Source organism: Cnephaeus nilssonii, assembly GCF_951640355.1.
Source record: "Cnephaeus nilssonii genome assembly, chromosome: 11".
Lineage (NCBI taxonomy): Eukaryota > Metazoa > Chordata > Mammalia > Chiroptera > Vespertilionidae > Cnephaeus > Cnephaeus nilssonii.
Genome location: NC_137082.1, coordinates 12,152,356 through 12,165,456, shown reverse-complemented (window position 1 = coordinate 12,165,456; position 13,101 = coordinate 12,152,356). Strand labels below are relative to the sequence as shown.

The 13,101-nt window shown below is 45.4% G+C and overlaps 1 protein-coding gene across 2 annotated transcripts in view; it reads right to left on the bottom strand.

Annotated features, from left to right (window-relative positions):
• Positions 1–9,679: 9,679 nt before the first annotated feature.
• Positions 9,680–13,101, bottom strand: part of PTGIS (prostaglandin I2 synthase) — a 42,210-nt gene continuing 38,788 nt past the window's right edge. For both annotated transcript variants that reach the window (XM_079784025.1, XM_079784024.1), the window contains exon 10: positions 9,680–12,866. In XM_079784025.1, coding sequence (XP_079640151.1) covers positions 12,722–12,866 — 145 coding nt within the window. In that variant the 3' untranslated portion in view covers positions 9,680–12,721. The remainder of the gene's footprint in view (positions 12,867–13,101) is intronic.

Sequence of the window (13,101 nt, the reverse complement as noted above, 5' to 3'; positions counted from 1 at the left end):
AAGTTCTGAGGAAGGGGATACACACAAGGGAGCCAGAAAGAGCGAAAGCTTGAAGGTAGAAACGAGCTTGGGAAGGGATGTTAGAGGGGTGGACAGGACCAAACCATGTAGCGCTTCATTGGGATTTTACAAATAAGGTTAAGGACTGAGTTTGAGCTTAGAAAGAACAATGGGAAGCCAGAATAAAGTTTTAAGCAGAAAAGTCCCATCTGCTGATCTCTGTCTTGAAGTGATTCTTCTAGCTGCTGTGGGCTTTATGGGATGTTGAGGGACAAAAGCTGGTAGCAGGAAGACCTATCATGAGGTTTCTGCAATTGCCCAGGCTAGAGGTAATAGGGCTTGAACTGGGATAATGGTGGTGAGGATGGCTGGGCAATTTCACAGCCACAAGGCTCTGACAGGGGAGATTCCTCAGTAAAGGCTAGGGTTAGGTATTCGATGTCATTCAGATTCTTCCCACTGGGTGGCCTGATTCCTGCAAAGTCTGGCTCCAGATTCAGATAAAGAACATCTGGATGCACCTGTAAGTGCAGACAATGGGAACGGCTCTTTCACTTTTCAGCAAACAGCTCTACTGCTACAACTTGTCCATTCATTTACTTAACAAGGATTCAGAGCAAACTTACTCAGGACCTAGTGGCTCAGAAAGCAAGCATTCTGATGTCATTACTTACATGCAGAATGACCTTGGGCAAGTAATCTAATCTTTCTGGGCCTCAATTTTTCTCTCTGTAAAATGGGGATGGGAATAAAGAGAGTGCCTGCCTTATAGGGTTATTATGAGGAATTTATAGAAAGCATTTACTCATTGCTAGCTTTTAACTGATAAATTATAGGTTACCCAAGGGCAGGAGCTGGTCTGTCTTGCTCATCTCAAGTAACAGAATACTTAACTAATTGGGGCTTAAATAATAAAGATATTTAGTTATTTCACATTAAAATTTCAGAGAAGAGTGGTATGAGAGTTGATTTAGCAGCTCAACTATGTTATTAAGGACCCAAATTTCTTCCACCTTTTGCTCTGTCTTCTACAATATATTCTATCCCCGGCTCATTGTCTCAGTCACAACATGGCTGCCACCACTCCTTGCATCAATCTCTGTAAAATTGTATTCAAAGGCAAAAAGAACAAGATGGCCAAGGTGGCCAAAACTAATTCTCCTGTCATGCTTCTCTTTTTTTCATAATCTCTCCACCCACTGCCAAATTTCCTACCATGGGTCACATGGCCACTCCTAGACCAATCACTGACAAAAGGAACAGGATTCACCCTGCTACATTCATTACTGCCCTTACAAAACTGAAGTTTGTTTAACCAGGAAGAAGTGAAGATTGAAGTTGAGTAGGCAACCAACAGTGTCTGCCACACTGTTCTTATAGAGCCCGACATAATGCCCGGTATGGAGTAACTGCTCAATAAATATTTGTTGAATGAATAAGTAAGTCCTCTTACATGAGGGCATATAAGAAACTAATGAATAAGACATACCTCTGACCCCAGGAATATCTGATCCTATTGGTGGGGTGGTGACAAGTTATATAGAAATAAAATTGGCAAAAAGCTCTCTTATTTCCCTCACCCTGTCTCCAAGTCCTTAATGAGGAGACCCCTGAGATGTTTCACAGCCTCAAGTCAGCTAAATAATATTTGCGCATATCTTTAAAAGAAAAAGAAAGAGAGAAAGAAAGAAAAGAAGGAAGAAAAGAAAGAAAGAAGGGAGGGAGGGAGGGAGGGAGGGAGGGAGGGAGGGAGGAAGGGAGGGAGGGAGGGAGGAAGGAAGGAAGGAAGGAAGGAAGGAAGGAAGGAAGGAAGGAAGGAAGGAAGGGAGGGAAGGGAGGGAGGAAGGGAGGGAATGGCTAGTGTGTAAGCAGTGTTCCAGTCCTCTGGACAATCCTGTATGCCAGATAGCAGGGGTCATGAGCTGATTATTTGTGGACTTCTGTTGTTTGGCCATTATGATATATTTTTTAAAAAATTGAGCCAAGATTTAACTATCAGAGGAGTTTACATAAAAATCTGGATTTCTGGCTTCTCTTAAAAAATTGGAAGAACTAATTAACACTGGGACCGCATTCCTGTGTAACATGGAAAGTATGACTGCTACAGAGTGGTGACTGCCCTTGAGCCATAGCTGCCCCCTATAGGCAGGATGTGAGCTCCAGTTCCCTGCAGTATCTACCTCTTCCTTATGTTTCTCATTCAGGGCATTTTCTCATTTATGTTACTTGCTGTCTTGGTATACATTTAAGTCTGTGCTCCTTGCGTACAAAAACCAAAGAAGTCCAGAGATTGTCTTGCCTCTCTCTGGTTCCTCAAACTCTGCACAGTGTCTAATTTAGAGTTTTTATTTTCTAAATGAAGACTATAAATTAGCCCTAGCCAGTTTGGCTCAGTGGATAGAGTGTTGGCCTGCGGACTGAAGGGTCCTGGATTTGATTCCAGTCAAGGGCATGTACCTCAGTTGCAGGCTCGATCCCGGCCCCGATGGGGTGTGTGTGAGAGGCAACCAATCCATGTGTCTCTCTCACATCAATGTTTATGTCTCTCCCCCTGCCTTCCATTCTCTCTAAAAGTCATTGGAAAAATATCCTTGGGTTGGATTAACAACAAGATTATAAGTTATTTATTAGCAACCAGCATTCATTTTTTAGAATTTTCTGTCATCATAATCGGAGAGACTACCTAGAAATACAGCCAATAGGGGGAAAGTGAAGCCCAGAGATTGAGACAATGTCACTAGAGCTTTTGGACTTACTTGAAGGCAATCCCCTCTGGATTTTCCAGGCATGTGAGCTAGTAAAAACCCCTTTTACCTAAGCCATATTGGGCTACGATTTTGTCTTTTATGTCCCAAAGAGCACAACTAATACAATTTTCTCTCTACTAACCAGAAGTATACCATCTCCTTGTAATGTACTTATAAGAAATAAGGCAAACACACACACACACACACACACACACACACACACACACACACACACACCCCAACTTACAGGAAACAGGGAAAAGAAAGTAATAAAGTAACTCAGAAGGTTCTATAGAGAAGGGGTCCTGCAATAAGAGTTCAAGTACAACCATTTCATTTTACAGATGAGAAAACTAAAAAGCTCACCAAGGGGAACAGCATCCCAGTGGTCTACCAGGGAGTGAGCAGCCAACTACCAGCACCAGGTCACAAGCCATCTTCTGCTCAGGCCCCTCGGACTTCCCGCTGAGAAGTGTTGAGACTTTTCTCTGAGGCTGAGAGAGGTCAACTTGGCACCATTCATCCATGTAAATACAAGTGAATCCCCCTCTAATTTGTGCTGGCAAGGGATGTGTCCATTTGAAATCAGTATTTTTCTTGGACTCCATAACTCCAGCCATCACTTATTTATAATCCCACTGAGTGTCCTACTCAGGTTTCTTGGCACTGAGCAACACTAATTAATCCCCACTTCCTTCTCCTCCATGGACCCCTGGGGGGAAATAATTGCTTTATGGGGGTGGTTATGGGGGTACCCAAAGGCTCAAGGGAAATCACTGACATCTCTGAGTGAGGTCATTCAGGACAACTGCTCTTTGCTGTGGCCTTGCCCAAAGTCCCAGCAGCCCCAGGGATTTTTCCATCGGTTTGGACTCCAGTCTTTTTGCCCATCTCTCTTTTGTCACACCCAACAACAACAATAATAATAATAATAATAATAATAATAATTGTGGGGGAAATGGTGTTAATGATTGAATCTACCTCCTGGGTTGCAGGAGGGATGAATGAGATAATGCATATGAAGTGCTTAGCACCATGCCTAACATCAGTAAGTACACATTAATACAACAGTAGTAGCAATATTAACAAACAGTAATTGCAGCTCACATTGATTGAGCAGTAAGTATATATCAGGCACTGTACTAAATGCTTTGCATGTTTCTGATGTCACTTAAAATTCTTACTAGTGTTCTTATCCTTGGGCTGAATATTTTAATATAAGGAAGACCTATTAGCTGTTGGATGATACTTGAGTGGTCAGATGTCTGATTCTAATGCCTGTCCTATGCTAGCCTGATTGTCTTTATCAAATGCTGGGTTTCCTGGCCCAAGTTTCTGGTAAATAGGTGAGCCTGGTTTTCTGGCCAACCTGAATATTTATCCATTCTTTTCATCTTTTGCTCATCACCTACCTTTAAACCCAATCATCCATTCATCCATCCATATACTCAAGCCACCAAACTACCCAACTACACACCCACCCATTTATTTACCTACTCACCCATTGATCCATGTACTCACCCACTCACTTCTCTTTCTTTATTAACATATTCTAACCACTATCCATTTTTCTACCCATTCATTCACCCACCTACTATTTCTCCATCAATCTATCCATCCACACATCATTTGTCTTTCCACCCATCCATCTACCCACCCATTTAGCCCCCACCCACCCACCCACCCATCCCTCCATATACCCAATCACCTACCCACTTACAGACTCATCCATCCACCCACACAAATGCATCTGTCTACCTACTCATTCATCCCTCTACCCATCATTCATTCATCCCAAATATTCGTGCATATATCCACCACTCACTCACCTACTCACCTATCTATCCACCCATCTACCTACCCTTCCACCCACCCTTGTATCTATCCACTTACTTGACCATCTCCACCCATCGATCACCTAACATTTTACAATTTTTACTACAGGTAATATTCTGTGCTAAGCCCAGAAATGGTCTCTTAGGCTCTCGTCCTGGGAGGAAATGGGGTGCCAACAGAGGGTCCCCACAGAGGGAAATAGATAAACCTGCATGTAGTTTGTTGAGCCCTTTTGTGGCCTGGACTTTGCTAAATCTATTAACTTCCAGGGTTAGTGGCCAAACAATGATGAAATGCAGGTGAGCATGGAATGAGGCACAGGCTTCCAGCAGAACAATTAGAGATAAACTAATATGTCTTCCTCACAGAGGAGCCTGGGAACTCCAAGATGCGATGGAAAATGAGTGAGTCAGCAAAAGAAAGAAATCAAAGCCACAGAGATCAAGAGCTAATTAACTGATTCTCCTAGGATGATATTTCATTAAAATCCAGCTCTTCAGTCTTTGGGGACCAATGTCTCTCCTTCCTCCTCTCTATCGCCCTTGTCCATCTCTTCCTGATATCATCTGTTTCCTCTCTGACCTCCCTCCCCCAGATTCTTCTAATCCAACCTCACCCAGGCTACCAGGATGAACCTTTAAAGGTACAAGTCTAATGGGTGCCCGGCTAGCTCAGTCGGTAGAGCATGAGACTCTTAAAGGTACAAGTCTGACTCCTGCTACACTGCAAGAGAGAACATGTGGGGCGGCCACATGGAGAGTGAGAGGCCCTGAAATGACACAGAAAGAGAGAGCGACTCAGCCATCTCAATGTCCCAGCTGAGCACAGCCTGTTAGTCACCCCTGCCAAGACGCCATCTTTGAGGTCAGCCTCCCTGACATCTGACTGCAGCTACCTGAGCGCTAACCCAAGTGAGACCAGAAGAACCATCCAGCTAAGTCTGTGCCAACCCACAAAACCATGAGAAATTATAAAATGATTTCATTTTAAGCCCCTACATTTTGGGGTTGTTTGTTACACAGCTACAGATAACTGATACAGCTTCTTTGCTCATGCTGTTTCCACTGCTTAGAATCCTTCCCTGACCCAACCATAATTTTTCCCACACAGGAAATTTCTATTCACCTTTTAAAACCCAGATCTAGTGTCACTTTTTCTGCCTCTCCATGGTCTGGGTCAGATTCTCTTTCCTCTGGGAAACTCTATTATGAGGCTAACTTAGGATATTCATTTTCCATCTCATCCATTAGTTGTGAATGGCAGTTTTAATCACTTAAAGCTCACAAAATCTTATGAGGGAGATGTTATTATTATCCATTATCCCTATCTTACAGGTGGAAAGGCTGGGGCACAAAGAGATGCTCCAAATCACCTTGGTATTAAGTGACTCAGCAATGATTCAAAACCAGGCAGAGCCCAGGCAAACCACCATGGTATATGGCCTCTAATTAGAGTCTAAACAGTAATGGCACTTATTATCCCATTTAACACAGAATCCAGATACAAGTGATTCCAGATCTATCACAGGAGCAGCTCAGAGATCTCGGGATTCTTGGTTATTTCTCTGAGATTTTCTTATCCTCAACGATCACAAGATAGCTGCCATGGCCTCCCTCTTACATGATAACTCCAACATAGGGAGGAAGGATGAGCTTCTCCCACATTTCTGAAGCTCCCCACAGTCTTCCTGGGCCATCTCATTGGTACTGAGTTACATGACCACCATTAGCCCAATCACTGGCAAAAGGTGCCTGGTACCTATAATTGGATTGGCCTCAGGTTTTGATTTGGAGGTTGGCCCTATTTTCGCTGAGCTCATGGCTGCCTCTATCTGAAGAGTTATTTTAGCAAGGAGATTGAGAGTTTGGCTCTTGGCCAGGAAATCAGCATTTTCCCCACAGTGGTCAGCATTAAGAACACCTGAAATAAAAGCACACAGAGACCCTGTTTATTGCAAGAATCCACTTTCCCAGGTTTGCAACATGGGTACATCAGCCTTGTCTCTCCCAGGCTACACTGAAGTCCTAGGGGAGGTTCCCAGGGTGACAGGATTGCACACTGTCAGCTCTCCCCATTCATCACCCTCCTTCCCCGCAGACACACCCCTCAGGATCATGTATCAGGTGGCCATGATTCCCAAACACCAGTGCATTAAAGGTGTTTGTTCACTGGTCCACCATGGAATGAGAAAAATAAGGACGATGGAACAAGATTCTTATAAAGCTAAATTGATTCCATATAAAGGAAAGCTGTTGTTGACTTTCCTACTTAAACTCTCTGATGGCTTCCAGAGGCACTTAGAGTAAAGACCAGGCTGCCGCCATGGCTGCGGAGCGTGCTCCAGGCACCGCTCTTGTCATATCTCACTCGGCCCGGCCTCCCTGGCAGCCTCACTGTTTCTCAAATACACCAAGCCCTTTGCCTCTTCAGGGCCTCTGCATTTGCCATTTGTTTTCCCTGGAAAGTTCTTGTCCTGTTTCTTTACAAGGTTGGCTACTTTTCATTCAAACCTCAGCTCATCTGCCACCTCCTTGGAGAGAGATCTGCCCTGACCATCTCCAAAGCCATGGCCATCTCCATCGCCGTGTCACCACCACATTCCACTGTGCTGTTTGCTTGTCTTCAGAGCCCTCTCAGTGCCTGACATTGTGTTTTTGTTGACTTGCTTCTCAGATAAGTTGTCTCTTCTGCCTGAAAGTAAAATCTACGAGGGCAGAGACCTTCCTGGACTGTCGCAGTCTCCTTTTGGCCTGTCTCCCTACCTCCTGCCTGTCCCCCTACAGCCTATTATTCTCACATACACAGTGAGAGGGATCCTGCTGGATTCAAGTCAGATCATGTCTCTCCTCTACCCAGAACCCTCCACGGCTCCTAGCCACACTGGCCTCTTTCCAACTGCCTGAGATCTTCCTAGCTCAGGGCCTTTGCATTTGTTGTTCCATCTTTCTGGAACATTCTTCCCTCACATACCCCTGTGGTTTGCTCCTCTCACTTCCTTCTAGTCTCTGTTCAAAGATCACCTTAGAGAGGCCTTCCCTGCTCACCCTGCTTAGAGTTGCAATTTCCCACCTCATTTCCCTCTTTATTCTTCTCTATGGTACTTATCATCACGACATACTTATACTTATTACCTAGACCCGTGGTCAGCAAACTGCGGCTCGCGAGCCACATGCGGCTCTTTGGCCCCTTGAGTGTGGCTCTTCCACAAAATACCACGGCCTGGACGAGTTTATTTTGAAGAAGTGGCTTTAGAAGAAGTTTAAGTTTAAAAAATTTGGCTCTCAAAAGAAATTTCAATCGTTGTACTGTTGATATTTGGCTCTGTTGACTAATGAGTTTGCCGACCACTGACCTAGACTATTGTTGTCTCCCCCAGGAGAATATCACTCCATGAGGATGAATTTTGGGGGGCTGTTTTAGTCACTGCTGGGTCCCCATTGCCTAGAACAGTTCCTAGCACACGTGAGGTGCTTAAATATTTACTTTAAATATACACATAACAATTTTATAAAATTCACCCATTCAAAATGTACAAGTTAATGGTTTTTAATAAATTCACAGAATTCTAGAACCCTCACCACAGTCTTAGAACACTTCATCACCCCCAAAAGAAATCCCATACCCATTAGTAGTCTCCTCATCTCCCCTTGCCTGGTACAATGCCCCTCTGGAAAGACTACATTTCCCAGTCTCCTGTGTAGCAAGAAGTGTCATGTGACTAAGTTCTGACCAATGGGATGCAAGCAGATTTTCTCTTCTTTGTTCCTTGCTCATTCTTGCCGTCTGGAATGTAAATAGAAGGGCTGGAGCTCAAGCAGCAATACTGGACCCTAAGGTGGAAACCACTGGTTAACCGGTACTGGGGGGACCAGAAGGAAGGGGTCTGGTGAGTGTGGAGGTGCCACACCACCTCTGGTCTCCTGTATCTGCACGACAGAGAAAGAAATGTCTGCTGTATTGACGGTAATGTTTTAATGTGGAAATGTTGCTGTTAGTTGACAAGCCTGTCACTCACAGCCAAATCCACTCTCAATAAATGTGTCTCCATGGCCCCCCTCACGATGAGGAAACTGATGTGAGGGACATTAACCTCGGGACATTATTTTTTACTCAAATATTTGGAAGAAAAACAATGTTCTCTTTTTTTTTCTCAAATCTAATTCATTTCACCTTTTTTTAAATGCTAGGATTTTTTTAAAAATATATTTTATTGATTTTTTACAGAGAGGAAGGGAGAGGGTAGAGTTAGAAACATCAATGAGAGAAACATCAATTCAGCTGCCTCCTGCACACTCCCCACTGTGGATGTGCCCGCAACCAAGGTACATGCCCTTGACTGGAATTGAACCTGGGACCCTTCAGTCCTCAGGCTGATGCTCTATCCACTGAGCCAAACCGGTTAGGGCTGCTAGGATTTTAAAAAAATATGTATTTTTATTGATTTCAGAGAGAAAGGGAGAGGGAGAGAGAGATAGAAACATCAATGATGAGAGAGCCATTGATCGGCTGCTTCTTGCACGCCCCCTGCTTGGGATTGAGCCCACAGTCCAGGCATGTGCCCTTGACCGGAATCGAACCCAGGACCCTTCAGTCGGCAGGCCGACGCTCTGTCCATTGAGCCAAAACAGCTATGCGTCGCCCCCCCGCCCCCGACCTTTTTTAAATTTAAATAAATGCCTACATACACTGACGGGTAAAGAACATCCCGTGAATTTTTGAGAGCTTTGGGGTTGTGAGCCTCCACCCCAAAGTCCTCTGCGGCTACTCTGTCCTTCTGTGCCACCATGAGGATCAGTGATGGAAAGATCCTGAGCTGGGTCTCAGGAGGCAGAGCGGCCTGCACGTGAATCCCACATCTACTATTCATTAGCCACGTGATCTTGGGCAAGCCACTTCATCTCTCTGACCTTCGACGTCTTCCCCTGTACAAATGGAGATAATAATACACACCTGGGAGGGTAGCTGGAGGTATGACTTGATTCTAAGGTGCTCTGTGCTCCCTTCCTAGAAGCTAACTCTGCCATTCTGGACACAGCCGCCCCTCAATCTGAATGACACTCAGAGGCAGTTTCACAAACAAGGATGGTTTAATATATTTCAGCATGTTTCCACTCAACCGTATTATATGAAAATAGAACTCTTTATTTAAACAGCAAGGCTACTCACGAAACACTGTTTATTTAAAAATACACATCAACATCAATGGGTCTGGCAAGACACTTCAGCTCTCATCTGAAGAATGGGCAGGTGGGTGTCACCAGCTCGGTGTGCTTGGCCACTGATGGCAGAAGACCCTGGGAGGCACTCAGGCCAGGTGCAATGCACAGGTGACCCTCGTGGCGAGCCGCTTACGCCTTTCTCTGTCCTTTCTCCCAGTGATTGTCAGGGAGAAAGTCTCGGGGAGGCACTGGCCTGACTTTAATGCGACTCGAATACTTGCTTGTCTCACTTTGTAACAGAGAAGTGACAGATCTCAGGCCCTGAGCCTCAGCGACACCAGCATGGAGACCCCCTTCCGTCGAATTTATTTTTCACAGTCACTTTCTATTTTTGACAACGAGTGATATATGTTGTCCATTACTGGTAGCAATAATAAAAAAAAAAAGCTACCTTTTCAAACAACTATAAGGTTTTAAAAAATGAGTTTGTTTCAAGGAAAATATCTGGTAAACAACGATACAAAATATAGCAAAAAAAAAAAAATGATGATGTTAAGAAACACTTCATTAGGTCAACCTAAGACTGTTTCTAACATATGTCCTGCAATTTTGTGATTCTAAAGCAAGGTATGAAGAAATACTATGACAACTGAGTACCTTCCTAGATAATCTGTAGCAAGGGGTTAACCCACTCATCTCTCGCTCTTCTTTATATTTTTTAAAAGAAAAAGAAAAAGAAAGATTAAAACAAGGGAAGGCTTAAATCATTGTCTCCTAAGCTGTACTTCAGTATCTCTGGTACCAGCTGGAGCTGCCTGGTGGGAGATTTGCCTCTTCCTAATGATTGTGGCTTCAAGGAGGTGCACCACCTTTAAAGGAAATCGGCCTTTTTTTTAAAACAGAGGTGAGAATCTATCTCAGTGACAAAGCGTCCCTGATTTGGAAGAGGGGAGTCATAAGGGCTTTCCCCCACCAGGGTAGCAGCCTCACAGAGAGATCTTCCTGCTGCTATTTCTGCTGGCCTTCTTCCTTCCCTTCCAAGCTAGGATGAGGCAGCTGAGGGTTGCCGTGGAAACCGGCTCCATCCTCCCACTGGAGGCTGCCAGGCCTGATTTCCTGCCGAGTTAAGAAGCAGGCGGCAGCAGGGGTCACCCAGGCATGAAGATGGGTTTCCCTGGGGATATCCTGCCTCCTGCCAATCACAGTATCTGTCTGGGAATCCTGGGGGCGCCTGGAGGCTGAGGGCCAGGGAAGCCCCCAAGCCCCAGTGCTGCTCCAACAGACTAGCTCCCGACACATCCGGAGATCTCAGGTCCTCTCTTCTCCTTCAGCTAAAGCCAAAGTCACTTAGCTCTGTGTGTGTGTATGTGTGTCTGCATCTCAGGAGATGCATCCAGCCATGCATGCCGCTGGCTCTGATGCCAAACAGAACTGTCCCTCCATCATCCCCTTGAGCCCAAGGAATGCGTTTGCTATTGGGACAATAAGGCTGTTTGCTGAATTCTACTAGCTTAGGAGCTGTGTGACCCTGGCAGTCACCTCACCTCTCTGAACCTGTTTCCTCACCTATAAAAAGGTGTAACCATCCCCTCTTTGCAGGGATGATGTGAAAAATAGAAATACTATGTCCATATTGCCTGTCACAGACATTTAGAGAGTCCTCAATAAACAGAATCTAATATTAACAATGCTTACCATCATAATAAAGGTTTCTAGGCAATTTTTTCTCTTTGAGCTCCTCTTCCCCCCCCCCACCCCCAAACTGATGCAAAGGCAAGTTTTCATCATTGGTCTGTTTGTTCGAAGGGTGGTGAACACAGGAAGATGGACCATTGGCCTAAGAACCAGTTACAGGTTCCTACCACCTCCTAAAAGATCACCTCTAAGAGTTAGAACAGGGTTCTCAAGCTCGAATGCCTTCATGGGCCAGGAGGTACTAGGAATGGAGAAGCAGAGAGAAAAAATTCCACCAAGTAGAAACCCTGGTGAGCCAGAGCACACGTCCTAGGAAAGGGAGGTGGCTGCTTCTCAACCCTGGCCAGTGCCTGCCCTTGGGAATAATGGCCCGGTGTGCCCGGTTTTTTCAAGAGAAGCTGGGCATTTTGAATCAACTCTCCCAAAGATGATATGGAAACAATTTATATATACTGTATAGAAAACAGGTCTGCAGACTGCATCATGCCCACAGCTGGAGCTTCTGAGCTAGACTGAAGGAAACTAAAGCCTCCTGTTTTTGCCTTGCTTGGTCCAAGGAGCCTGGCTGCTTCCTTCCATCAGGACCGTCCTGTGGGGCCTGTGTCTCTCTTATTCCCGACTCGAGTCTCAGCATTTACAAGGCTTGTCCCATCTGGAGCCCATAACTCTAGAACAGCGAGCTCCACTGCTCCAACTCCAGCGTCTAGAGGGTGCTCACGATCTGAATCGTGGATGCATCAGCTTCGGAAACCCTCCTGCGCTTTCTCAAGAATCGGTGTGAATGGAGAGATGAGGGGACCAGAAACAGGTCTAAGGACTCCTTTGGCTTCAGCTAGTTTAAAACAATTTGGGGACCAGCTTATTTCAAGGGACACACTGCTAGATCCCAAATGGCATTTTTAAGGCCAGCATCTGCTTTGAGTGGTTAAGACCTCAACCACACCATTGTCAAGGGCTTGGACAGTGGCCCCTCTGGGAGTTGGGGCACAGCAGTCATGACTCCTATTCTGCCCTGTTTGCCCTAACTTTGTGGGTGTCATAAGATGAGAGGAGCAAGGTGAACCGGGCACATGCAGAAAGAGTCTCATTTTGGACTAAACCTTCCTCTCTCAGCTTCCTTTCTTCCCCCTTCCCCCAACCAGCCTTCCAGGAAAAAAGCAGTAAAGTGCTAAAGCTGATACTGTTGGGTGTTCGAAGCTGTGCACCCAGGCCAGATGTGGACATAGAAAGTTGGGCGATCCGGGTGCGGGCTGGGTGGGGGCAAGCGTGTGGAGCCCGGTCTGTTCACGGCTGGATGCGGTAACGGATGGGCACGTCGTGTTCTGGCTGCATCAGCCCGAAGCCGTACCTGCTGAGGTCAAACTCAGGGATCTCCACGTTGGGGTTGACCAGCTCCAGGTCAAAGTGCGCCAGCACAAGGAACACGAATCTGCAGAGAGATGGCGTGGAAGGTGTGAAGAAGAGGGAGCATGGGGGGGCTTGTTCAAAATATGGCAGGAGAGATTCATAAAGATATATGGATGGCGTAGGTAAACACCTGTACTTGCCACCTCCCACAACCACATCAAAACCACAACTAAAATACAGAACAACCATCATTCAGAACCACCTGAAATCCGGCTGAATGGAAGTCCTACAACTAGAGAAGTAAAGAAGAAAGCACA